Source organism: Lagopus muta, chromosome 27 (genome assembly GCF_023343835.1).
Source record: "Lagopus muta isolate bLagMut1 chromosome 27, bLagMut1 primary, whole genome shotgun sequence".
Lineage (NCBI taxonomy): Eukaryota > Metazoa > Chordata > Aves > Galliformes > Phasianidae > Lagopus > Lagopus muta.
The window spans coordinates 2,518,870-2,546,638 of record NC_064459.1 but is presented as its reverse complement, the minus strand read 5'-3'; the positions used below and the strand labels follow the sequence as shown (position 1 = coordinate 2,546,638).

At 42.7% G+C, this 27,769-nt stretch overlaps 1 protein-coding gene across 17 annotated transcripts in view; it reads right to left on the bottom strand.

The window, feature by feature from the left end:
• The window catches only part of AAK1 (AP2 associated kinase 1), a 62,591-nt gene that overhangs the window by 25,948 nt on the left and 8,874 nt on the right, over window positions 1-27,769 (bottom strand). For all 17 annotated transcript variants that reach the window (XM_048928331.1, XM_048928334.1, XM_048928335.1 and 14 more), the window contains 14 exons: window positions 18,210-18,328; window positions 16,505-16,613; window positions 14,543-14,685; window positions 12,447-12,568; window positions 10,960-11,041; window positions 9,060-9,192; window positions 8,109-8,212; window positions 7,071-7,150; window positions 5,488-5,642; window positions 5,138-5,403; window positions 4,162-4,350; window positions 1,481-1,710; window positions 761-918; window positions 260-379 (listed from right to left, as the gene is read on the bottom strand). In XM_048928331.1, coding sequence (XP_048784288.1) covers window positions 260-379; window positions 761-918; window positions 1,481-1,710; window positions 4,162-4,350; window positions 5,138-5,403; window positions 5,488-5,642; window positions 7,071-7,150; window positions 8,109-8,212; window positions 9,060-9,192; window positions 10,960-11,041; window positions 12,447-12,568; window positions 14,543-14,685; window positions 16,505-16,613; window positions 18,210-18,328 — 2,010 coding nt within the window. The remainder of the gene's footprint in view (window positions 1-259; window positions 380-760; window positions 919-1,480; window positions 1,711-4,161; window positions 4,351-5,137; window positions 5,404-5,487; window positions 5,643-7,070; window positions 7,151-8,108; window positions 8,213-9,059; window positions 9,193-10,959; window positions 11,042-12,446; window positions 12,569-14,542; window positions 14,686-16,504; window positions 16,614-18,209; window positions 18,329-27,769) is intronic.

The window sequence follows — 27,769 nt, the reverse complement described above, 5'->3', positions numbered from 1 at the left end:
ACATGTAGTCAATGTCAAAGTCCAAATTTGTGATTGCACACTGCACATTTTAGTCCTAACAATGACGATATGTGAAACCTCAACATAAATCAGCTTCTTTGTGAATTTCACAGTTTGATTAAGTTTCTTACTGCACCAAAAGCTCCAGATGCTGCAATTAGTGGGTTTTACCTTTCTTTTAAAGAAGCTATGACAAAAAGCTGCTGCTTTCTCACAGCACTATGCAGGACACTGCTCTGCAGGCCACACTTGGACTCACCTGATCCAGCAGTGAAGGAAGATGAGCCACCAAACGCATCTGCCTGAGCTGCAGATGAAGCTGGTTGGAAACCTGGAATCAAGTTCTCTGTAGAACTGCCCATCTTTTCTGGAGCTTTCCCTGAAATACCAGACACAGATTTAGGGGAAAAACTTCCATTCTGAAGGTTGTTTACTCACCTATACTTCTAGGATACTACTTCAGCGAGTGACTTAAAGACTTTTTTGCAAACCACAACTTGCAGATGAAGTTGAGTTTATAGTGTAGCTTCTACAGTCAACTGAGCAGGGCCACAGTAAGAACAGTTAGTTCCTGTCCCTGAGAGAATCATGCTCAGTAAAGGTGACTGGGACTGGGAAGGGAGACTGGAAGAATTAAGCTCTTACAGCACAGCAGGTCATGATTATATAGCAATGCCCCAGAAGCATCTGACAAAGCATCACTCCATGCCACTTTTTATTTCAAGAGCAGGCTGGTACTAAAGTACATCCATGAACCTACCATCACCCAGCTTTGCAAAGTCCTTGTTCAGCAGCTCCTCAGCTGTGAGTTTGGAGAAGTTATCATCATCGAATGGATTCCAGGTGGAGACATCAGGTGGATTATAGACATTCTGCTGTGAAGTCCTTGGGGAACCCGAGGGCGTAGTGGAAGCCGATCTGGATGTGACCATGTCAAGCAAACAACAGTCATTAACAATCCACCGGAAATTCTCTGGCCAACACCATGAGTTGGTTTACACAACTGCATTATAATTACAATTCTTACTTCAAACATTCAGTGCAAGGTATTTTACTTGCACACCCAGAATGCTAGGACCAGCTGGCCTTATCTACTTGTATCCGCCTGAGCATCCTCATGTCAGGAACGAAAACTATGAAAGTCATTAGCAAGTGCTCCTGCAGAAGACCTGCTGCCAGACAGCAGGCATGAAGCATGCACCAGAGCTACTGGTGAGACAGCTGATTAGATTTAGTAATCCATTTGAAGGCCTCATTTGCTCAGCCTTCTGGGAATGAGGAAACACTCAAAAGGACTTCTGCACTTGGGGAGTTTTTCAGTGACTTTCTGCCAAGCCCTTGGCACACAGTCTTGGGGATGCAATTATTAATTTATACCAGCCTATTTTCATCTCAGAGCAGAGCCCAGGAAGACCCTAAAGAGCCTTATCTACACTCCACCCCATCCATATCCTTTGATATCAAGCAAGCAGCCACCTACTTGGACTTGTTGAGACTGGCTTCAGCAGCAGCTGCCTGCAGGAGCTGGGTAGATTTGCTGGCTGGAACCCCAAAAACAGCACTGTGAGTCACATCACTCAGAATCCTCCTGTGTCCTGCACGCTGTGTCTTGGGGGAGGACGGAGGGGTGAGAGAACCCAGCTTCTGCCCCTGAACTGCTGTAGGTGGTGTGGTTTGAGGTTTTTGCTGTTGCCTTATTTGTGCCTGCACCTAGGAGAGAGAGTAAAATGATCATGTTCTCCTTTTGTGAACAACAGCCATGGTATAAAAAAAATGCTGTGTTTTGGAGGATCTGATCTCCTAGTCATGGATCACAAATAGGCTGGAGAAAAACAACACAGAGAAATAAACGTATCTGGCAAAGTGCGGGGCTAGAAATTGGTGGTCCACTGCATTTCTGCATTACTACAGCGCACAAGAAGGTACTTTCTCCCACTTGTGGTGAGCAAAGGTTACCTGTACTCAGAAGCTTGCTGAAGGTGAAGAGGCTAAGATTCAGGGTAGACCATAAAAATCAGATCAAAGGACACAGAAATCTTGCTGTTTGGACATACGGAGCTGGACAAGGTGACAAATAGACCTTCAAATTCCTAAAGGAGTTGAGGACTTCTGCAGAAATCTTGTGCAAGCTTTCTTAGTTTTCTACCCAAGCAAACAGAAGCAACGACCTCAAGACCATAATTGATATTAAAATCCGGAGGCAAAAACCCACAAATATTCAACTACAAACCCTTTGGAAGTTTCAAGAGGTTTCTCAAACTGATGTTATTTTTTCATTACTTCAGTCTTGTGTTAAGCTCACAAACCCATAAAAGCCTTCAATACTGTTTTGTAGTCATATGCAACAACATTTCAGATGTGATTTTTCAAGAAAAAAAAAAAAAAAAAAAGTCTTTCAGTGACAGCTGCTGGCTGGTTTTAAAAAGAGAAAGCCAGAATGCAAAAAGCCAGAAAGCTGACCATGTCATCTCCACCACCTGGGCACTAGAACTCTGTTCCCCAGACAGCACCAGGACATTTTCAACCAGGCAAGACAGACGAAAGACTTGGAAAGACCTAACAGGGCAGTGAGGGAAGAGTTACATTCCCAGTGTTGGGCTTAACTACAGTGGAGCGAAGAAAACAAGTGGTTAGCTGCCTTGCTTTTCATCTGGCAATTTCAGGCAAAGTCAGCATGGCTGAGAAGCAAGCTGACCTGAATGCTGCTGATGCACCCACCTTAAATCTTGCTATATAGGTCTCTGCAGAATGGTACATTTTGTGCTAAGAAATAAACAGGCAGTGCCAAAATCTCCACAGAAATGAACACTAAGCTTATAAAGCTGAAATTCTGCAACTTGAAAAGGTTTTGACAGGTCCTGGCTTGGTATCTTCTGCTCAGAGAACCTGTTCTTCAGAGAAGATGTCTTAGTATTCGTTTTTTTTAAGTGAGCCAATCACTGTTTTTCTCCTTCTCACTGCTACAGGAGCTGAAAAGTCTCCAAATGCATCCATTCTGTTGAGTCTTGTAGGGGCAGGGGGATGATGCTAATTTTCAGACCAGATGATTCAATAGTATTAAGAATATTTTTGTGCTAGTGAATCACAGCAAAGCTCTTTAGAGATGCACTTCAGTACTATGTCAGGCATTTCTGCCTTAGAGGAGTAGGGTAATTATGGACTTCATTCATGTAGTGAAAACTTCCTGAGATTTCAGGCTGACTTGCCCTAGGTCATTCAGCACAACAAAACCAGCAACTCAAGAGCTCCAACCTCACCCTAGCAAGCAGCTCAGTACTGGAAATTAACATGGAAGTGAAGGAGTGAATAGGACAGAGCCTTAAGATACAAAAAAAGCAAGACAAGAAAGGCTTCCTGAGCATTGCTCAAGTCACTTGCTCACAGAATTTTGTTAGTCAAATTAAAAATCTTGATGTCACTTTAAAAGAAGCATGCCTAAGAGATTATTTAGGCCCTGCATAGTAACACACAAAGTCAGCAAGTAAAAACTGACCCTTAGTTTGAGCTAAGACACTGCATAGCTGAATAGGTTTATTATCAGACACTGCTTTGCACACATGCAACCCAGTATAGCAAAATAATGGATGGCTTCCTTTTGCCTGGTGCCTGCACATGCTTTTGCTTCAACATGCAATTGGAGACTGGGGCATCCCTTTGCACTCCCAAAAACAAAGAGTGAATGTGACCATGCAGGAATGAGAGCACAAGGCACAGCTTTTTGCCATATGCACTGCAGAGATACTCTGTCAGCACAGATCCTGCCCTCTGGCACAGCTCCCCTGCCTTCAACACTGCAGACTGCAGCAGAAAGTAGCCATCTAACAGCCACATTTTCCATTAAGTAAAGAGCATTTATTTTGGATGCAGTCAGATGATGAGAAAAGTGGATGAGGTATTTATTTTTAAAAACACGATGCCTTGAAAAGTTTGCTTTCCAAAGCATTCAGCATCCCAAGTTACTCAATTCCAGAAACAACCAGAAAGGCTACTTGCACATTCCTCGGCATCAACCTTCAATATTAAAGTAGTTACAAATTAGCAGCACTATAGCGTAGTTTCAGGTGCTCATTCTGATGAAGTACAAATATTTAAGACAGTTTATCACATGACAGAGGAGGGACAGAGAAACAGCTACTTATATCTACTCCAGCAGGCTCTTACCGCTTGTTCCTGCTGCGGTGCTGGATGGGCTGCACTTTGCTGGGCCTGGGGCTGTGGTGCTGCTGGAGCCTGTTGCTTTTGCTGAATTGCTGCTGCTGCTGTCTTCTGCTGGGCCATCATCTGCTGCTGCTGGTAGTAGTTTTGCATCAGCTGCTGCTGCGCTGGTGCTCCCTGCTGCATCACTGGGAACTAGGAAACAAGCAGTAGTTGAGACACCTGCTGCTCAGCTGGGAACTGGGTTAGCAGAACTCAGGGATCAGCCATGAGACTGGTCATAGCCTCTGCAAGCAGCAAAGCAGCAACAAGTTGGGATGGCTTGGAGACTACCTGCATGAAATGGCACTCTGGTCCACTCTTAGATCCTTTCTGGGTTACATTTGCTTATAGCAGGCTCCCTGCAGTCCCAAACTCCTTTTTCCATTTATTTATTCTAAACCTTCCCCCAGGACGAGAAGCTTCATTAACCTGCTTCTTCCACTGTTAAACATGCTTCTGCAGTTATCTGTGCTGCTATCAACACTTCAGTTAAGCATGTCTTATATAGACAAATCCTATTTAACATACAAGCTTTTCACAGGCCTCTCAACATGACAGCCTACCACACGAACAGACCTGACTGCTAAAAAAAGGCATACCAGCTTTCTTGCATCACAAAGAACAGAAGAGGAAAAATATTCCTGTGCTCATCAATTAAGCACTCACCTCAAGTCTTTGAAACACTTTGAGCTATAAAACCTTAACCAACACCACTTCTTTTGTTTGTTCATGACAAAGACCTCTCAAGGCTTTCCACTTTGACAGTTAAAAATGATAGTCTTCTGTTACAAAAAATATTGCTAGAAAAGTGAAAACACATTGGAAAATGCATTGTACCTATCCTTTAGAAAAGGAAAACAGAAAGCTTCCTCTAAATGCAGTGATGTGCATTTATATCTGGCACAGAAAGTACACAGCAAACACTGCCACATTTGCTCACCTGCTGAGCTTGCATCACCTGCTGCTGCTGGTAATATGCAGCCTGTTGCTGTTGCTGCAGTAGCTGCTGCTTCAGAAAAAGCTGCTGTTGGTGCTGAGGTGTGGCTTGTGGCTGAGCAGAAGGGACCTGGGGCTGTGCCTGCGATGCCTGCTGGAGTGCTGGCGCCTGCTTGGCTTGTGGCTGCACTGAAGTTGGTTGTGGTGCTGCTTTTTGTTGGGGGACACTTGCAGGAAGTGAAGGCTGACCACTGCCCAGGGTAGCAGGCCCTGCAATTGGTAGAATGGATCTGTTAAGTGATCAGCACACACTGAAGTCCAGCAACACATCCATAGCACAGCCAGGAGTCTCACCTTGAGGCTGAATTGCTGCTTGGGCTGTGGGTCTCTTCCTAGGTGTCAAGGCTGGCTGAATTGGTAAAATTCCAGGGTTGGGTTGTGTCTGCCCTGCTTTAGGTCTCTGGCGGGGTGCTATGGAAGTTTCTGTTGTAGGAATGGGATCTGTCAACCTACAAAATAACATAACAATTAAAAACAAGAATCACCATCAGAAGTAGTAAGAGTAGTTTGTGTTAGTCTAAGTTGTTACAAGCAGCACACAGCATAGGATTAAACACTCTTCCATACGTCAGCTTTAAAGGTGATAAACTGAAAAAGGCAAAACATTTAGATGCTTCCAGATACACAGGAAACCTCTTCCAGAAAGCTGCAAGCACAGTAGAGCTTAGTAGATGCACTCACAACAATCAGACTAACATTATCATTTTGATGACTGCCATTTGTGGTGTCTTTTTCTATTGGACAGCTGGAATTTGTCAAATTCAAATATCTGCTAAAACATACTGCTTAAGGCTACTTAGAGTTACAGATGAGCAGATGAAGGATAAGCAAGCTTAAGAGCAGCTGGTGCCTTTGGGCAAAGTTGTCTGAACTGGTCTTTAAAAATACCTTAACTTTAGTACATCTACCCCAGAATAAGGTCACTGGACATCCTCTGATCCTTGTTCAGTATTACTCATCCTCCATCGAGGCACAGCAACAGGGCCAAGCAGCCAGATATCATCCTGTCCTTCTGCAGATACATCTCCTTGTGAGACATCGAAGTTGTTCTACTAAAGTGAGCATAGCTGAGTTCCATTATAACAACAAGCAAAGCAGACTCCTGGGACTGAGGCAGGAGTAGAGATGCCCTATTTCAGAATAGGTAGAAAACTGCTGCTTCTGGAGTGCCCACTGCTAGAAGGTTCACATTTCAGTAAAATAAAGCAGAAGTTTTGTCCAACAGAATTTATATACTTTATTACAGTATTATAAGGAGCAAGCAGTGGCAAGAGAGGAGAAGAACCACAACAGTACAGCAGCTCCCCAACTCATTAGGCTATTCAGACAGAGACTGTATTGCCCAAAGAAATTACATGGCTCTTGCAGAAACTGCAGCAATTGCACAGAGTAATTACTGGGTCAGGTTATCATCTGCTGAGGACCAAATTGGAACAGCAATAGTTCCTGATGCAATTTTTCCAGTCGCCTTGTGCTCTCTGGGCCAATTCCAGGCCCACTGCAGTCTCTCTGCTATCTTAGGTACTCTGGGTACTGCCTTAGGATGGATGACACAGTATATTCATTTAAGTGCACGAACCTCAAGCGCCACTGTCAAGCAATGTCTTTAGGACAAAGCTTAGCTGTTGAGTCATGCTGAGTGTTGCCCAAATCCCTCCCTCCTCTCACACAAAAATTTCCAGCATCTGCATCTTCTGTCTTTCAGATCAATGGATATTTATGTCATTAAAGCAAAGCCTGAGGACTGCAGTGTTTGTCTCGGTGTATAAATAGAAGCCCACAAAGAAGCAGCTAAATATGCTAAGCATCTTTTCTAACAGAACACAGAGAGAATACATAGTAAAAGAGAGAGCTAACTGTAATGAAGGTGTGGTTACCTGGCCTTTGGTTGACTCTTCTTCGCCGCAGCTTCACTTGCTTTGACTGGGTCTGGGAGCTTAGCAGGGATTGGAGAGTTCTGCAGATCCCAAGAACACTGAGTTTAGTACTTTGGGGGCAGAAAACAGTCAGAAATTATTTGCAAAAGCACACCAATGAGATCTGGAGGTTGCAGAACCCCCAAAGCAATTATTCCTCACTCTGGACAAAGTACAAACCCCTCCTCATTAATGGCACAAGAGGAGCTTGGGTGAGTTTTCACAAGGAGAAAGACAGGATTCAGCTTTCTGACCATTTTCTACATGTGCAATCTGAACACAAAGCTTTATAGCACATGTTCAGTATTTGAAAAGAATCTGGGAACAACAGTAGCAAGTTATCAAAACTGATAAAAAATACAAGCATGACTAATGTCTTGTACATAAAAATCATAAATAACTACCAAAACATAGAAGAAAACTAAGTTTTTTTTAATTTGGAAACAACAGAACAAGATGCCACAGATATCCATAATACTGTAAAAAAAAAAAAAAACAACTTTATTTTTCAGGTGAATTCTGTAAGGACAGTAAGAAGGAGCAGGTGGTTGTATAAGGTCTGATACAGTTCAAATGCACGTTGGCTGCTCTCAGCCAGACAGCAGACAAAAATCACTGCCTTTAAAACCAACTGCAGTGCAAATTACACACACTATGATGAGTTTGCCTGAAAATCAAACGGGTTTCACAAGCACGGCCTAATTTTTCACGTTCACATGCAAAAGGTCTCTTGGCTGGCCTCATGCTGTTAACTAGACAAGGATATAAATAAAGAAATAAGCAATGTATGAAACAAAACCTAGATTTCCACATTCCATTCAAGAAAAAAAAAAAACAAAACACTGCACTGCTAATTACAAGAAATAAACCAGAACCTCCTGATTAGAGACCTGTGGAAGCAATCAATATAGCACAGCAGCATCCTCAATAATATTTAGCAGCTGCCACCCCCAACTCCTCACACAAAGCTCTACATCAATCCCTTGCTTCACTACTCACCTGGACGTTCTGGACTGGGCATTCCTTCTTTGCCAGTTTGAATGCAAAGTAGGAGACTTGATAAATATCAGGTCTCTTATCAGGGTCTGGCTCAAGCATATACCCTTTAAAAGATAAAGATACATCAGAAAAATAGAACAGATTCATACAAGGATGGACTAGGAAATACTTTTTAAAAATATATTTTTAAACACTCCTATGAGTAACTCCTAGCTGCTATCGCAGGCTCTAAAGCAAGGAGGGGAAACAGATTGCTTGGGCAGGGAACGGTGTAGGGTTTGACTTCTGCATTTTTAAGTGAGCCCACAGGAAAAAAGGTTGACAAAGGCCTAGTGAGTGTGTAGGGCAGGAAGACACACACAGACCACTGCTTTTGCATAAGCAAAGAACATACTCGGCTGCTTTGAAAATAACTTCTGTCACTCAAGGTTATGGCTAGAAAAAGAGTTTAAAAAAATACACTGCACTGACGAGAGAGCTTCCCCAGCTCTACCAAGAGTAACGCATTGTACCCTTAATTACACATTCACTCTAGGCAGTAGATCATTTATAAATCATTTCAGTTCTGTTTCTCAATTCACAAAAAACAAATTCTTATCACTGGTCTAAGTCACTGTGGTTCTTTTCAGTTTCTTATCCAAACAGATTTGGTACTGGAGAAATACATTTTGCGTAAATAGACTTATTGTGCAAGTTCACGTAGGACTTAAACCAGGAGGCTGTCTCTTTTCCTGCCTTTCCACTGAGTTCAGTCAAACAGAAATCCCTGCTGTAGCTGTGTTTTGAAGAGCGATGTCCCAAGCTACAAGAAAATAATTTCATCCATCCCTGTGTGCAAAGCAAGCCTCTTACAATAAATACCAACTGTTCTGCTGTAGGAGCATAGAATGTAAACACATCTTAAGAAAAAGTTCTGTGGAAGTTGATTAGGGCACTGTCAGAGATACTCACGGATGAGGCAGTGCATGTCCTGTGAATGCCGAGAGTTATCTGGAATGGTGAAGTTGCCATCACAGATTGCCACCTGACTCTCCCCAAATGGCAAAGTGAAGTAACACAGCTTGTACAGCAAACAGCCGAGGGCCTGAAGACAAAGAACAGAACAGGTGAGTTAACTAACTGAAGGAAAGATGCAACAAGATCCCCAAACTGACACACACCTTACATCGGTATATGCTACTGCATACAGGTGCACAAAACCTTTTCCTGTTCCCCACATACAAAGCAAAATTAATAGGGAAACCAAATGACATCCATCATCCTTAACACATTTATTCTGGCAAAAAAACAAACCTTAAAACGTATTGGTTACCAAGCTTAAACTGTAGCAGTTCACATAACCTTCCAACCATTACATTACTTATTTTATATTATATACAGGATTTGTTAGCAGATTGCTAGGTTATATCACTGGCTCATCTATCTCTGTGCTGCTTTTGACAGCAAGAAAAACACCTCTTTCAAAATAATATACAAGTTATACACAAAAGGCTAATTATGAAACACTACTGCCATCCCAGGGTGAACGGGGGAACATTTCCTAATGCAGAACAACTCACCATCAACTTGTGGCTTTTGTCGCAGGATTTGATAATTAAATTGTACACCAGTTCAAAAGAACCTTGGTGAGTTTTGGAGAAAGGAAGGTGCTAAGCAGGACTACCACTGCAAGATGGCCTAAGCTGAGGCTGCGCTCTGCGCAACACTGCATATTTGTTTGGGAGCATAGCAAACGAGCAGAACAGAATTCCTTCAAGGCCAAGAAGAGAGTAGCTTGAGCCTCTGTCTCCACCTCTCTACATGATCACAAAGGGTACAAACCCAGGGTTCTCCTCTAGCTGCCTCTGAGGCACTGACAGTCTTTTCATGCTGTTACAGCTGTGCCATCCCCTCTCTGGAGCTCAGCAAGGCAAGCAACCAAACGCTGGTCTGGGCCTGGGTCTACAAACCTCCTGCTGAATTCAGCACTGCAAGATCCCCATATGAGCTGCTGTGTTCCTGACCCTTGGCTGGGCTCACAGATAATACAGAGGACTCTGTCCAGTGATGCTGCACCAGCAATTGTCCCTCTTGTAAATGCAAACATAACTTACAGAGGATCCATAAACACTCTCCTTACACTGCTGCTTCCTTGTTGCTTTCTAGTTCAGGGCTTCAAAAACCATACAAACACATGCAAATTAGCATTTTTAAACACATCCTATTTGCTGAATTGCCACTTCTCCACAAACAAAGGCTCTTCATCACAATTAAGAGGAAGCCTACCATCCTTTTGTTGTTAGGTTATCTAGTAATGGATTACACCACAGCTGCATTTTTCTCTCAACATAAAAAACATAGCAAGATTCACTCCTCATTACAAACAGCAGTACAAAAGCTTGGTCCTTAGCCAGGTTTGACAATTGAGCTGCACTACCCTGCCCAGAAGCATACTAATATTCCCTAGGGGAAAGCCTATTTCCTCCACTTTCCATCTTCTTCTGCCTAGTAACATTGGTTTCACACCCTTGCTCAACAAAAGCACAAGTTACAACACCTTGAATTTTCTGTTTTAACTGTTTTATGATACAAAATCATGCTCGCAGTGTTCAATTCTGGACTCATACACCATTCATACATCTCTATATTAAAAGCACATGAAAAGTAGTATGCAAAGCACCGATCATGTCTTACCCAGAAGCCAGCCTGTTTAGCAGTAACTCAGAAACTTGAAGCAGAGCAACTCTCTACTCAGAGACTATCCAGTCTTATGGAAACCAGGCTAGCTCCAGCCAGAAAGTTATCTTGTTGTTAGGACAACGAAAGCAAACTGCAGTCTGGTTGTGTGATGTTAAGTGGGCTTTATACATACCCATATGTCTGCTTTTGTAGTGATAAGTTTGCCACTATACAGGTTGACCATTTCTGGTGCTCTGTAAGATAACGTAGTGTACCTGCAGCAAAAAGATCTATTGGTGAGTTTAACGTGGATATCAGATGAGCTTTCAGTATGCCACATTTAAAATAGTTCAAAATTCATGCTTTTCTATTAGTTCTGGGGCAAACTCTAAAAAAAAAAAAAAAAAAAGATTAGATATTTCTCAACAGATTATCATCATCAGAATCTACTGCATGATTCTAACATGAGAATACCGACACCGCAAACCATCCTGGGAAAACAAAGCAAAAGCAAAGATTACTTCTCCAACAGAGTTTACTCACAAAGGACAGTATTTTTAAGAGCTAAAACACAAACATCCAAGAATTCAGAATATTAACAAGGCCAGAAGTCAAGCGTCCTCTGCAATGTCCTTACCTACCACTGGGCTTTTGGCCAACCTACAAAGATTGCAACTGGATACAAGGCTCCTAATAAATAGGCTTCCATGCTGGGATTCCTGCTCAGAGCCATTGTAGACAAAGGAAAGATTTTGCAGCTTCAGCTCAAACTACAATCTGCCTCATTTTATTCAGTAAATGAAATAGATGGACGTTGAGCCACAGTTTGAGATTCTCAAGGTTTTCTATCAGTGCATTTATAATTTTTGCTGTATCACATTCTATCGTATTTGGCTTGATCACAAGAAAAGGTTGCTAAAGCATTCCAAAGGGATTGCAAAGAAAGAGTGGGAGAGCTCAGGGAACTTCAGTGAAGCAAGTTCAGGAAGTCCATGCAGGTATGACAGAATCCTCACAGAAAGGAAACATTTGCACACATTTCTAACACGCTGTTTCCCAGCCAAAGTATTGTATTAATGGAACAGGAATGTTTGTGTTGCACTGAAGTGAAAACTAAAGCAAGAGCAGGACTTGGCAACTGCTCTATCTCTGATCCAGCCCTACTGGGCTGTGAGTTGATTTCCTTTTCTAAAAGCATATCAAGGCATCCAGCACTGATACTGCTAGAGCTGGTCACACATAGGCAAAAGGAATCAAATGAAACACCCTGAAGTCCCTCCATTTTCATGGGGAGATGAGCCATCTATTTCCTTACTTACTGCAAGGATTGAAGATGAGAGGCTCATGAAAAGAAAGGGATTTTATCATTCGCTATATTTGCGGTTCAAACAAACCAAGAGATAGATTAATTCCATAACAAACAAATCATGTCACTGCCTCATCAAGGCAGGCAACCCCTCTGCCTTAGCACACTCAGTCTTTCAGGTCCAAAGTAATTACATCAAGCTCAGTTTTTGATTGTTTCACCTTCCCCCGGGCCCCTATCTACCCCTAGCAGGTACTTCTATGTAGCAACATCAACCTGCTGCCACAGGCACCAGTAAAATCTAGTCACAGTATAAAGAAAGTCACTCTTCAAATACAAACTGTGTCTGAGGCAAAAGGAAAAAGCACACGTACTTCTTGATCTCCTCCTCCACCGCATTCACCCCTTCTGCTTGAGGATTCTGGAATTTGTTGGTAGCACTTCCAAAGTCACAGAGGACATAGTGGCCACGATCATGTAGCAGGATATTTTCAACCTATGAATGTTGCAGCCAAAAAAAAAAAAAAAAAAAAAAGGAACCATTCAACTAGACAGAAACATTAAAATAGCTTGTTTTCTTCAGGTGATTCAGGGTTTTAATGCCTGAAGACATATCAGACACGTCAGACAAGTGTGTAATGTGACAATCAAAGAAAATAAGCACCAAAACTGTCACACCTCCTAAAACGGAAGTCAGATAATAGAAACACAGCTGTAAAACTGCCTTCCATTCTGCCTGATGTCCTTTCCTTTTCCTTACTTTTTTGCAAGCATGTCACTCTGCCTCTATTAAGGCTGTGTACTTCAGGACAAAAATTCCACATTTCAGTGTCTTCAGTACTCAAGTTCCCTCAGCCATACTCTATAATCTGAATTTGGGATGACCCCCTGCTTTCAAGTACTATTTGTTAGCTTGAATCAGACAACTGTACACCACAACAGGCACCTGTGGTCGCTGAAAGATCAGCTCTCTAAGTATTCGAACTTACAATCACGCATTAGCAAAAATCTACCATGTTCATTTATTTGCCTTCAAAGTGTTCAGGTCCAACCATGAGAAAACACACTGCTTGTAGATTTCAAAAACAAGCAAACAAAAAAACTAAGACGCAGCCCACAAGTAGTCAATGACAAAAATATTTTGGAAATAGACCTCCCTATCAAGGATAACATTTACAAAAAGCAAAGAAAGTGAAGAAGTCAGCATTTTAAGCACTGAAAAATCCCACCAAATTAAAGCAGCTGAGAAGGAAATGCTGGCATGAAACCAGGGGTGAAACAATCCCTCTTCCTCACTTCTGCCATTTGCAGAATTCATCTGCTTTGAATAAGCACCGCACACAGATCTGCTTTTTAAGAGACCAGCACTGACAGTGTTATTCCCTAACCCCTCTAAACACCCTCTAAATGTTTCCAGAAGCATCCCTTCCACTTTATCTGGCTGAGAAGTCGGACATGACTTCTCACTGAAGCAACCTGGAAGTTTTAATCAAATCAGCACATTCATCAAGCAGGCTTCATCAGCACCAACAAAAATAAACAACACAACTGTCATCAGGTATAGAGTATTTGTGTAAGTCATCATTATCAGCACTAGATAAGTTTAGTCCCTCCTTCCACTCAGTAAACTAAACACCAGCTGACAACTGACTGTACAGTGGGGTCACAATCACTTGAAATATGCAAAGGGACACCAGACCCCATGTATTTTTATCCTCTGTGCTACCTGTTTTTCATACTCCTAGAAAACAAAGGCCAGCAGCACAAAACAAACAGCTGCTGAGGGCTCAGAGAACAGAGCCTGACCCACAAAGCACATCTGAATTTCAAACGTACACACAAGCCACACAAGTCCTTCTGGACTGAAGTTATTTTTATGAGCCAGTTGAGAGAAAAAGCAAATTCTTTTTTGAGTTTGTTTGATTACAGGCATAGGATTTTTCAGAAGCTTTCCCTGCTGGCCTTGCTCTGTTCCCCTCTAAAGCACAGAAAGCCTCGCAATCCACACAGTTTCACAGTCAATAGTTAAAGGCCAATTTCAAAAGCTTCTAACAACTCCTGCCACAAAGCCAACATCGCTGGAGCGATCCTTTTCATATAGGTCCAGGAAACATATAGCAAACTTTCTCTGAACAACTTATAATATCAATAGTGTTTCAGGTGGTAGGCAGAGAGTGACTGTGAATAATTGATCAAATACATTCTGGCATATCTCTGGTGAAAAACAATTTTTGAAACATTTGGTTTTGAAGCAGAGCTATAGACAGTACACATATGGTAAGCAGCTATGGGAGGCTATTTTTTTTTTAATCTTTCAATAGAGAGAGGTATTTACACCCACTTTCTCTTATTACTAACAACAAAAACACGATACCAGGCTTCAGAGCCCATCAGCCACAGTGTAGGCAGACAACATACACATTCAGGATCACACACAATCCCTCCTGCTTTACTGGAGTCCACAGCTCACCTTCAGATCCCTGTGGATTATTGGTGTTTTACACTGATGCAGCCTTGCTACAGCTTCACAGGTGTCACAGAAGATCTGCAGGACTTCATTCTCTGTGAACCCTGTCTGAAGTCGTTGATTCATGAGGTTCACCACCTGTCCTCCTGAGGAAAAATAACAACAAGAATGAGAGCAAGAGTGACAAGTTACACCAGGCCCAGTCCAAGCCCCAATCCTACCAGATATACCCTGCCTTAGACAACTCCTCACAGGGTGGCTGGAGATCAGGACACAAGAAGTTCATGAGATCAAATTCAAAGTTGGCTCCAAACCTCCCCCAGAGGTTCTTTGCAATCAGCTCAGTCATCTTGTTTCCTCCTTTCTTTGCCTAAACTTTTATATATCTGCCGGGAGGTGCTCCATCTGACCCTTGGACAATGCTTCAGTAGTACAAGTTTGCTTCTCCTCCACCTCACCATGTTAACAATGAGATGCAATTCTAAGCCACAGTTTTCCTCTCCTCCTCAAAATAAAATGTTTGTCAGAATAGAGGAAAAGAAGGCTAAATTTGAGGCACCCACAGACCACAAAACAGTCTGCCACATGGAAGCAAAGAGACAGACTCAAAAAAAGCATAATTTAAATGGCTTGGCCAAAATCACAGACTGGCAAAATCTATCTGTACAAGGAGAACCTTCAGCAGTTTTCATGCTTTGAATGAGTTCTAACTTTGCCTCATCTCTTTGCTGTAAAGGTCTTCGCAGAAAATCCACACAATTTCTTCCCCCTAAAAACATCTGAGGTACACAGGGGAAAAAAAAATTTGAATCTTTGGTAAAGCTGCATCAAAATTCATATCCATAGCACTAAAGCTCTGAAGAAAAGCTGAGCTTAGTAAGTAGTACAGCTGTATTATGCACTCAGCAAGTGCAGTTCAGCACATAAAGATGCATTAATTCAGTTTAAGCAGCTGTTTGTCACAGATTGAGAGTAACAAAGGGAAATCCAACGCATGATAGCAATTCCTGTGCTTCAGAGTTGAAGACCAAGAGAACAACGTGCCAAGAAGGGTATTTGCAAGCCACAAGAGAAATACCACTTTGCAGCCCTTTTCTCATAGAGGAGACACTTTAGAAAGACAAAACATACTCTGTAAGCCCACCATCCAACACAGAGGGAAAGCTAGCAAGAGAGAATTCTGAATTGCCAGCATTTATACTTTTATTTGAAGTGTGACCTGTAACACAGAGCTGAGTATGAACTTACTGGCACTGTCAGATCCCTTCCTTGAAACACTCCTTGTGATATTCAGTATTAAACCACCCAGAACAGCCAGACTTCTGAAGTCACCTGGCCAAAATATTCTTTTTGCTCATGCTTTTCCTGCAAGTGGCACTTGAGCACAGCACATGTGTAATTTTCCAAACATCACATCCTAGCCACAAAAGATCAAGGCTTTAGGACAGCTGGAAAGAAGTAGAAGAGCCTGTCTGGCTAGAGACAGACAAGTAAAAAGAAGTGAAAAGGAACACTTTTTGGCTTTACATTGTCCAATTCAAGCTTCTTCCAGAATAATCCTAAGTCAGGCTGAAAGAGAAAAAGCTTGCTGCATGACATGCAGTGCAGAATAATTTCATTCCACAGCCTTGCAGCTATAGAAGAGCACTTAGTATGGACCGGCCTATGGAAAACAGCTACATATGTACACTTCAAGGTTTCCCCTCACAACAAAAACAATCCAGGACCATCTCAGCAAAGGCAGTAAGAGCTGAATCAACAGTCAGCATAACCTCATATATCATCTGTTTCTCTACATTTAGTTTCTGCTTTGTTTTGTTCACAACAGTTCCTTGGTATTCAAGAAAGGGCCATGCCTAGGAATAGTTTCCCTTTTGAAATGAAAGGAAAATGCTGTGCAATTTTCCTGTAAGCACTGAAAAGGGCCAAACCTACAGATGAACAACATATTGAGCCCACACTCACCTCGGCAGAAGTCCATTAATATCAGCACTTCCCACACATCACCGCTGCTTACTGAGTTTATACTGGAATCAATGTATCCTACAATGTTCTTGTGGCCAGATAGATCTCTCTGCAAAATAAACACATTCAAAGCATTATACAGCCACACAGGATGAGCAGCATTTGAATTTGATTCCTCTACAACACTTAGCTTTCCTAGCTCTTCCCCTGCCTAAGCGCAAGCTCCTGTCACTTTGGCTTAACCACTGCATACAACATGATCAAATCTGAGGCCTGCCTCCACCTGCTTTCCTTTCAGAATGATTTGAGACAAGCAACAGTGAAGCAAACAACCAACAGAACTAACTCCCATAGGGTTGGTCCAGATGTTTGAATGTGTCCCCCAATCACCCACGTTAAGCTTGCTGGAGTTGCTCCTTCTTTGTGTAGGGGAGAAGCAAGCAGATGGTTTGCAGTGGCTATGCATGGTACGTGCTGCACTTCTCCCCCCACCTTCCACCAGCACACAGAAGCTCCAATCTTATTGTGAAGATTCAGCAGGAAAAAAAATAAAAAAATAAAAAAATAAAAAAAAAAATCAGAAAGACATTTCCTGCCCTTGCTTTCCAGGTTAGCCAGGCTCCAAAGAGACAGAGACAATGGAAAGCACTAGCAAGAAAAATGCAAGGAAGCAAGCTTTGTGAGCACAGTCAAAGCCTTTTAAGATTAGATCTTATACCACTTTACCAACGTAGTACTAACTGCAGTACTGACAAAGCATACCCAAAAGCTGCACTGCACAAAATAAATAAATAAATAAATCACAAAATCCAGAAGTTATCTTTGAAGGTATTAACCCAATTAAAATCTAGTTTAAAAAAACACTATGGATGGAAGTTTTTGAAGTGATCACTTTTCCTAAACCAACACCTCATATCATAAATTTGCAGAACAAGGGTGTTCTCTTTCATTCCTCACTGCACAGTTTCTCTAAGCGTCCCTTTCCACTATTATTAGGCTCCGAGCAAAACTCACCAAATCCAGTTAAATAATTTCCGTTTCTTTGTTTAGAGATGCTAAGTTTAAAACTACTACTTAAAATAGCTATCATGTAACACCTTGCATCCGAGTGAAATCTAGAAGATAAACACCCCCTAAACACACACACCTCTTCAGCTCTTCCCTTTCCCATCAGGACTGGGGTTGATTGAGGAATTTCTTTTGTCCCCACTCTTTCTCCTGAGATTCCCTTTGTGTTTCAGTTGTCATGTTTTCTTGACTACTAAAACAATTTAAGTTACAAACAACGCAACCCAAGATATTTCACATAACCGTGTAACTCTGAGAGCTTGGGCCTTCCAGAAGAATGACCATTTTGCTAAGGAAACCCACTGTTTGTGACACAAACTGTGTGTTAGAACTAGAGGGAATGGCTTCAAGCTGTGCCAGGGGAGAGTTAGGCTGGACATTAGGAAATACTACTTTTGTGAAAGAATGGTCAGGCACCAGAATAGGCTGCCCAGGGAGGTAGAGGAGTCACTGATCCTGGAGGCGTTTAAGGAACGTTTGGATTTTGTGTTAAGGGACATAGTGGACATTGGACTGGATCGTCTTGAAGGTCTTCTCCAACCTTGGTAATTCTGTGATTCTGTGAACTCAGTACAGCTCACAGACAGAAGGTGACACGGCTCTCAGTCACAGCCCCCAGAAGGAAGTGGTGACTTACCATGATTTGGATTTCTCTTTTGCATACTTGCAAGTCGTACTCATTATTGACGTACATCCGCTTCAGGGCACATTTCATCCCATTGTTTGTCCTCACAAGAAACACTATGGCAAATCCACCTGCAGAAAATAGAGTAATTCCGTTTAGTAAGACATAAAGCTCTGTCCTTGCTCCTGAGCTTTGTCCTGGCCTACAGACACAACCAGAAGAAAGAGGGCACTTGGCAACCAAGAGCACCATGATGGGTGCCCCCTCACATCTCCTGAGCGTCAAGCTTTGCTTAGACATGAAGTATCTCAGTGATAACAAGCTATTAAACCCACTGCTTGCCCTGCCAGACAGTTCTTCATTGCCTATTTAATTTCCATTACAATGGGCAAAGCTGAAGTATGAACAGCAACAATGTTATCCTAGGAACCTGGTCTGCTGGGTTTTCCAGGTCCAAGTCCCCATGACTTCAGGAGCAAAACTAATGCAGAGCTGCCCCAGAGAAACTAGAAAATAAGGCAGTGGATGAGAAGATTCCATTCAAAAAACTATAACCAGGCAACAAAATGCAGCAGACTCAAATTCAGGAAATAAATAAATAAATAAATAAATAAATAAATAAATAAAAATCAACCATGGCTCTGGGATAGAGAGCCACAGAGATGCTGCTCACTGCTGCCAGGGAGTTTTAAAAGTCCTGTAGCTCCAGAGAGCCCAATATGTTCATAGTGCTTCAAATTCAAACCCTCACCCTTACACCACTTCAAGTTCAGCACCACAAATTGCACATCATTTTTAAGAACTCCTAAACCTGTGGCCACATTTGTCTCATTACTAGGCTGAGAAATGTGCACCATCACTCTGTGTTATCCATACCACAACAGATGCCTGTGCTGAAAGCAAGACAGCACTCTGAGCTCCCCCTCTTATCACCTGCAGCAGAGCTATCAGAAACAAGGGACCTACAGTCAGCACTACTTTCCTAATTCCTTTGTAAAACATCCCATTTCCAGTCATTGGAGTGATCAGGTTTGGACTTATTTTTTGATTTCCCTATGTTTCTATGAACCACAGAAATGCAAGAGAAAACACTACGCTGAAAAAACAACAACTATTCTTTTTTATTACAGTCTCAGTCATCATCAAAACAGTTCTGTTTTTTTTTTAATGAGAAGCTCCAGCAGGAGTTCATTTCTCCCAGCTCGGAGGCCACCAGGATATCCTACCTCTGTTTGCAGTCCATGCTCAGCAGAAAGAAACACGAGCAGAAAAACACAGAACAATCAAACTTCATTTTAGAAAGAGAAAAAAAAAAAAAAAAAAAAGACATCCACTAAATTTAAGAGTCATCTTCTCAATCAGTGGAGTCAATACCTCCTCATGCTGACTGCTAATATCTCATTAGCAAAGTTCTATGCAATGTACCTTTCTTCTAGTCCAGATCCAGTGCTGGTTTTCTTACCAGGGCTAGCTGGCAAATAAACTACAGAACTTAGAAAAACAACAAAGTCTTCCAGCACAGGTCTGCAACATCAACACACTGGAGCTGAGAAACACAGCCTGCACTACCCTGCCCAGAAAGCAGAGCACCACACACAACAGGTGCAACTGCACAGAAGAAAAGAATGGCAAAGTTTGATGAGGAGCTGCCCTGCTTTTGATGTAGCAGCACTTACAGCCACGGGAAAGTCACATCCTGCATCCTTTTCTCTCTCATCTTCAACTCCTGCAAACCAAAGCTGTACAAAATCATTTCGCTTACATAGCCTGCAAGCACTCCTACCAATTTGGTTGCTTTATTGTTCAACTCCCACTGATGGCTGATTAAAGCATGACAGTTTTGCTACTAGTAAAAGCAGCAGGCTTCTCTCCAGAGAAAAGAAGTACAGATTTAGTCAGGGTACATATTGTCATTTTTATACTATATCACAATTTTTTTTTTATACTGTGCCATTCAAGAAGCAGGATCTGATCCATACACATTGAAGAGAAGATGCGTAAGTTCTAAGAAATTACTGCATCCTCTGCTCCAATGCCTCAAAACAGGTCATAATATTCCTCACCAATAGCAGCTGAGCCCTGCTTTCAGTTGTCCCCAGGATGCGACCCAGAAAGACACAAAAAAATGCAGAGCAAACTTCCCTCAGTCACTGCACATTTAAAAATCAGAAGAGGTATCAAAAGTGCCACCCCAATTTGAATTCCTCTGCACTAATTACACCTTCCTCTGCTAATTGGCTTCAGCACTCCCAGCTTTGCACACAGAGAACAGGACTGCACCGCACTGTGAAGCAGGAGGAGGATGAGGGAAGTAGAAAGGGAAGAAAAAATTCAAACAACACCATCCTATTAAAATCAGCATGCTTTAGCTGTTGACTGCCTTTATCCCCGTCCTCCTTGCATACCTACAGCTCCACCACCCCATGGTCTTTCAGCTCCCAGGGCCTCTGACTGCAGCCAGCTTCCTCCTGGCTATTCCAGTCCAACCCCCAATCTTGCTAAATGTGGACAGTTAAAAGGAAATAGATGCCAGGCAAATGGACAGGCAATGATTATGAAGCACCAAATACACATTATGGGAGGACTGGTTACTTCTATTCTCAGAAACCACAACAACGGGCAGAAATTGCCAGCCCCTAAAGCAATATGGCAGCTCTGCCACAACCCAGAGACACATCAGGAACGAAGCAACTCCACAACAGCCAAGGTCAGGCCAACAGCTTCAACTGCCCAAGTTAAGTCAGAGAGCTGTGCACACATGGCCAAAGAAGGTGGGCCAAAACACAGAGGCAAAGCTATGCAAACACAGGAACATCCTCACATCTTGGCAGGCATAGCCTTTGTTTCCAGCAAACTGGTCTTACTATAAGCTGGAAAAAATGTGAAGTTCCAGTGATCTCCTGGCTATACAGAGCATGTTTCCGTGCAGCTTGTGTCAGCGTATTGGCCGGTTTTCAGCACTGACAGTTGTATTTTCAGCCCTTCTGTAAGCTCAGCAGGATGCACAGCTCCTTGTAGCCACTTCTAACCTAGGTAAAACCAGCTGCACGAGGCTGTATGTGATCCCTCTCTTAGAGAGGTAAGAGGGACAGCACTGGTTCATTTAAGTGACTAAAGCCTGGAATTCTCCTGCAAGCAGAAAGTCATCAGCAGCCAGCAATGTCCAGCTGAAAACAGGCACAGGATATTACTTTGTTGCAAGCTGCAAAATTAATGGAACAGTGCATTTGCCATGTTACCCTGCTGTGCTGATCCACCACCAAGAGACATCGGAGGAGCTGAGAAAACAGGAATAGCTTCGTCCAAATACAATTTTCAGAATACTTCCTTTTAAAATCCATGCTGAGTGAACCTCCCAAAGACGTTACATGCAGCAGGATGATCTCCCAGCCACATGTTTAAGCTCTGCAGTAATAGCTACAAAGCATCTCCAGGGCACAGATCCATCTTTCCCTGCAGACATTGTCCAGCTGCCTTGGACCACGTAGCCCCAAAGCAGTGAGGTCTGAAGAGAAGTCACCCCTTTTTCCAGTTGAGTAGAAGCAAATCCTTGGACTTGAAAGAGTCAACTACCAGATCATTAAAAACAAAATCCAACCCAAAACCACACACTGCTTCGGTTTGAGTTCTCTCCATTGCCCTTCTATCAACAAATTAGTGATATCTAGAATTACGACAGTTCCTGACAGACATACTAGATGCCACTCAAAACAAATTTTCAGGGGTGAAATTCTTTTCTGAGCAGGAAAAATGTATGTGGTTTTCCATCAAATTGTTTCCAGCTTTGTGTTTTAGCTGTCTCATCCACCTCAAAGCTCTGCATGCGGAACAGCCCACTGTGCTTTAGCACAGAAGACAAAAGGACAACCAAATGCTTTTCAGAGGTCCCCTACAACCCCCTAGGAAGACTGCCTCTAGGGACTGCCAGCAAGGCACTTGAAACCCCAGTTATGCTTGCAGGCACATCATTTTAAGTGCTTTGCTGAACCAGGCACAAACCCACTCCCTCTCTGCACAATCCAAATACTTATTAACTCCTGCCCACCAAGAATTATGTCATATCTCGCCTTATCTAGCGGGCCAGAGGAACTTCCTTAGCACTGACTCTTCTAAGTACAAGGGGGGGAAGGCTCACGTTCCCTGCCCTCCTCCTCCCCCCTCCTTAAGTCAGGATGCTGTAATCCAATTACAGGAAAACCATACCAAGTCCCTTTGCTGAGGGTGTTTCCAGCCTCACCATTCCTTAAGCATTACTAAAACAGTTCCATTTTCCATGGCTGCAGGCATAACCAGCCAACACATAGCACATCACCCATCATCAGACATCAGGGGCATTTTTTCCATGGACAAAGATGGCTTCAGCAAATCTCTACGTAGGAATAACCCTTCACTACACATGAAAAGGCCAAGGGAGAAAAAAAACAACATAGGATTGCTTAACTTTGTCCAAACATCTGTAGCTGTTTAAACAACAGCCAAGTTCAGCCAAAGTTAGCATCAAGCTCTGCAAGCACATCAGGGAACAGCACTCTGATGCACCAGCACGGCTTTCCTACAGCTCTCACTGCTCGTTTCCAAAGGTAAAGTAATAACTCAGCTCAGTCCTCCCCACCCGTAACCACAGATGAAGATGGACAAGTGATTCAGCTGTAGGACCAGAGGAAAATAAGTTCCTTTGGGATGCTCTCCACAGGCCACACTAAGGCTGCTGAGCTGCAGAGACCTCCAGGGAAACTTTCAAAGAGTGTCAGCTGTACCCAACACCATGAGTGCAGCTGTCACCAGAGACAGCACCTACAGAAGGAACAGAACACTGCAATAATGTGGTCAAGGGCAGCAGCCCCTCGCTCACCATGTCTCGCATGATCTTGTGTTATTTGCTGGTTTGTTGTTATACAGGCTTTTTATTCTAATTGTAGTTCCACTACTCAACTGCGAGAGGCATTAGGATTGTAGTGTTATTTTTGTCAGTATTAAGCTGCATTAATATCCTTCTACTATCTTTTATTCCACTCTCATTGCCTAAGAAGGAAGGTATGTTAATGCAGTATACCTGCTGAAACATGGACAATCTCAAATGCTACTGTTGCCCTTACAATGTAACCACTCTCATTTTCAAGCTCTTTGCTTCCAGGGCAAGATATTTCACCCTAAAATAAGTTTCTTTTTACAATATTATCCCTTTCTATTGCTCAGTCCTCCCACAAGCCTGGATCAATATTGTAAAGTGTTCTGCTCTTGATACAGAACAAGGAATTGGAACAGTCAGGATCCACTGCACATTGTCCTTCTGCTTTATCAATCATCTCCAATGCCCTTAGAGATACAGAGATGCCAAAAACAGAGGTGCCCTCATGGGGTCATTACGTTGTTGTTTTTTTCCTTTAAAGTGGTTCAAGTTTTAATTAAGAAGCCACAGTAATTAGATAGGCTTTGTGGCAAGGCTGTAATGCTCACGATCAGTTCTATCACTGGGCAAAGTCAAGATGACACAACCCCTGATTTACTGAGTTCAACCTGGAATGTTCTCTCTGCTCTGACTTTCCTCAGAGCATCAGAAACAGGAGCAATTTGCAAAGATGTCTTCTGTTCTTTAAATCACAGGATGAACAAAAAGGCAAAAAAATGTAGAACCTGAGTAAAAAACACACGGGTCAGTGTAACAATGTTTGTGTTGTACTGTAACACCAGCTATGAGACAAAACAACCTCCCCACACACAGAGCTTCAGTCATTTATATGACAGAATAACACCAGGGGGTTTTATAACCTTCATCCTGGAACGGCTCACAATACACTCTGAGTATGGCACAATGAATCATCAAAAGGAAGAAATGTCTGCATAGGTTTCCTAGTACTGCCACATGGCATAAAGGGCCCTGAACGTAGCCAAGAATCCAGACTTGAAAGTGAACGTTAGGTCTGTTACTCCCAAGCTTTCTTCAGTCTGGTGAAGGATTAATTACCGATCCATTCAGTGAATATTTCCTACGCCCCCTGCTTTTTCAGGAGGCAGGAGAATTTAGTTTGCTACCATGAACTCTGCAGGCAATGGACACTTCAGTCTTCCCTGGTATCACTACAGTAAAGCAGAATCAGCAGCACAGCCCCAAGGACTCTCTTCCTTTCCTATGGTCATCTCCACCTAAGCAGTAACCAAAAAACAGACATCTGAGGTCCTCAATTTTCTTTCTAGAGGTTTCACAGCTCTATTAAAAAAAAAAAAAAAAAAGCATTAAAAAAGGGAAGATTTTATTCTTGCACCAGTGAGTACTAAATAAGTCAAATGCAGGAAGGTTGAGGACAAGATTAATGGACATGGTAGGCTTTCACCATCTTCATTTCACCCTTTCTAAATTGCAATAGGACACTGCCAAGCAACACAGTGAAACAGCACAGCTCTAAGCTTCCACATCATACTCAGGCATAGGATTGCATCTGCCCCAGCATCTTGCACAGAGGCAGGACTGACACTGTCCTGCTAACCTGTTTTTAACATTCCCCACATGCTCTTGGGCTGCAGTTATCTCCCCATCAGGAAGTCTCACCGCTGACTTGGTTTCAACCCCAGCTTCTTACCCGACGTGCCACAGAGAGCAACAGTCCATTGCCAGTCTGTTCTCCAGGATGCCTGGGTATTTCACCCTCCAAGGTACATGCACAGAAAACACACAGCCTACCCTAGAGTCACAGGCTTGCTTCATGTCTCAGGAGTGGAGGGAATAAATAATTGGTGTTAGTCTCACAATCCAGGCTACAAAATTAGGATTCTCTGTGCCAAATGTCTGCATGCAAAGGGCAGTGACAGGATGTGCTCAGCCATCAGCTGAAACTAAACAGAGCAAAATCCATGTCTGTGTGTGACTTAGTTTTCTTAACGTAGCAATGAGAACAGGGTGGTGACACAGGATGTGCTGTACAGACAGCAGAACAAGCAGCAATCTCCATGCAATCAGGAAGGCCAGAAGACATCTGATCCAATGACATCCAGGCTCCCTCAGCTCCGAGCAGCAATCATGTGGCCGTGTTTTAAACATCAGAGTCCAGTTTTGAACAAAAACAAAGCAAAACCCCTTATCCACAGTCCCCAGCTGAGAAAAGCAGATAATGCTAAACTAAACAGGTTTACCTTCAATATATATTTTCTACCTCAAAGAAAATAACAAGCTTCATACTTTGTTTTTCTTTTTTAAAGTCACCTGACTTGGGCTAAAGCATAACAGTGCCAAGTTTAAGGGACAACTTCAACTTAAAGGCCCGCCCAGCATCTCCTTGCTCCTTCAGGCTATTGAGAACAGCATTTGGAATGAGCCATTAAGATTTCTGTGCACTGGGAATACGAACCACTGGTCTCTGCAGCACACTACTAAATCTCAAGGCCTCTGAAACACAGAGATCTAGAATCCCACAGTCTGTGCACGTCTAACAACTAGGAAGTGAATAAAGGGTGGAAAACAAAGTAATATAGTTCCTCTCGTGCACAGAGGTGACCCTGTGAAGGTCCCCACGCTCATTTCTAAAAGGAAAGATACAGCTCTTAATGTCTTATCTTAGGATATTCATCCACACAAGAAATTAAACATCACAAAATAATTGTTATTATCATTTTAGAGTAGAACGTGGTGGGTTTACTGAACTTTTAAGCTGTAGATTAATTTGTCGCTTTAAGCTGCTTCTGTTGGCCCTGAACAACACTTTAGAAAGCTCAAGCCTGAAGACAGAACTGCTCTGGAAAAGTTATCACATCAGATCTTGAAACAACTGCCAATTAAACGGTCTATGCAATGAAGTATTATCTGGAGGGCAAAGAATAAAAAAACCCACACTAGCTCCAGCTGCAATAGCTCCATCCCTGTTAGTAAGAATGGTCAGTCAAATTTCATCCAAGTTCTGACCATTTAAGTGGCTGTAGGAACAAGTCAGAGCTTTAGAACTGCAGAGAAAATAGCAACCTAGCTGAAGTATAAAGGACACCTTGTATTTCAAGGCAGGAAACTTAAAGCAGGAACAGACAGCAGAAGAATGAGCTGAAGCCCACATCTCCCCGGACAAGATTTTAAGCAGACAGAAGGTTAGCTAAGCAGGTATACTTGCAACAAGGCTGGGAATTTAATAGTGACCATGCTTGAAGATTTTAACAGGGATGCAACCTGTAAAAAGTCAGGAAAGCTCTGAGTTAAACTCAGCCCACAGAAACACCAGTCTCCCTTCTCTCCTTGCAGAACAAAAGACTGTGCACAACCCTTTTCCTCCAGGGGAAGGACAGGCCTTCTAGGTATGCTTCTACTCAGAGGAAAGCAGTGCCGGGAAAGCAAAGCAGCTTGAGTTCACCTGGTTCATACTGATATTAACACCAGTTCTGAGCAGCTTCTCATGGTGACATTCACCATGTGTTTCCCAGGGGCAGTCAATGGCAGAGATGGGAACAGTACATGCAGCCCTGGAGCTCCAGATCTCAAGGTTCAGGCATCAGGCTCCATCCTCTTCCATCACTGATAAGCATTTGAAAAAAGCAAAAAACAAAAAACCAAAAAGAAAAAAAACTCCTCCATACAGTTCACATAGCAGCTAGAATGAATTTGGTCTCCATAAATGAGCAATACAGTTTTGCACATTCTATTGGCTTGATGAAATGGAGCTTTGTGCAGGGTGAAAACCTTAAGCACAACTGATTCAGGGACAGGTGAGGGGAAGACAAAATAAAAGCTGCACTGGTATCTCCAGTGTCACACATTCATTAGACAATACCACTGAGGCAAAGAACACAAGGTGCACAGCACAAGCCCTACTTTCTAGGGACTGCTCTCATTGCCAACTCAGGAAAACAGCAGTTCTCACAGCTCCAGCTGTAGCATTACTTCAGCTCTGGTATTTAAATACAACCAGACAACCCTTAATAACGCATCTAACATATTTAACTTAGGACTTCTCCCAAGGTAAAACAAAGGCTTAGGCTCACTGAGCTGATGGGCCAGCAAGAGTAAAGCAGGGACTCAGTCCTTCACACACTTACCATAGCTGAGAATCTTAATGTGATTATCCAATACTACAGCACCTTCACAGGGCCCTCACTTAGTGTCAGTGCTGCAATAACTAGGCCATGACAAGCCAGATTTAGATTTACAGGCTCCACCCTTGCCTGCGTGCTTTTTAAATACACAGAATGTCATAGTTAATGTCAGCATGGCAGTCGTGGCCAGGAGTGCATACAGTGCACTGTGCAGCACTACACAACCAGAAGAATCACCCAGTGCAGAAGAGAAGCATGGTCATTACCTCCCCTCATTTTCCATAAGCTGTTCACTAGGGCTCTTCAGGATTTTGGGGATGAACATTTACTAGCTCTAACACTCAAATGAAAACAGCCTCAAAAGATTTCACAAGCACTTTCACTGCATTGACACCATGGGAAAAGCTGACCTGTCTCTCCCTCAGTTCTCTGGGTTTCGATATTCCTGATTTAAAACTGTTTAACTTCATTTCTCCCATTTCTTGTTTTCCAGCACTGTATCTCACAATAGGCCTTCACCGTCCTTCACTCTCCCCCAGATCCCTCAGCTTCAGTCAACTCCC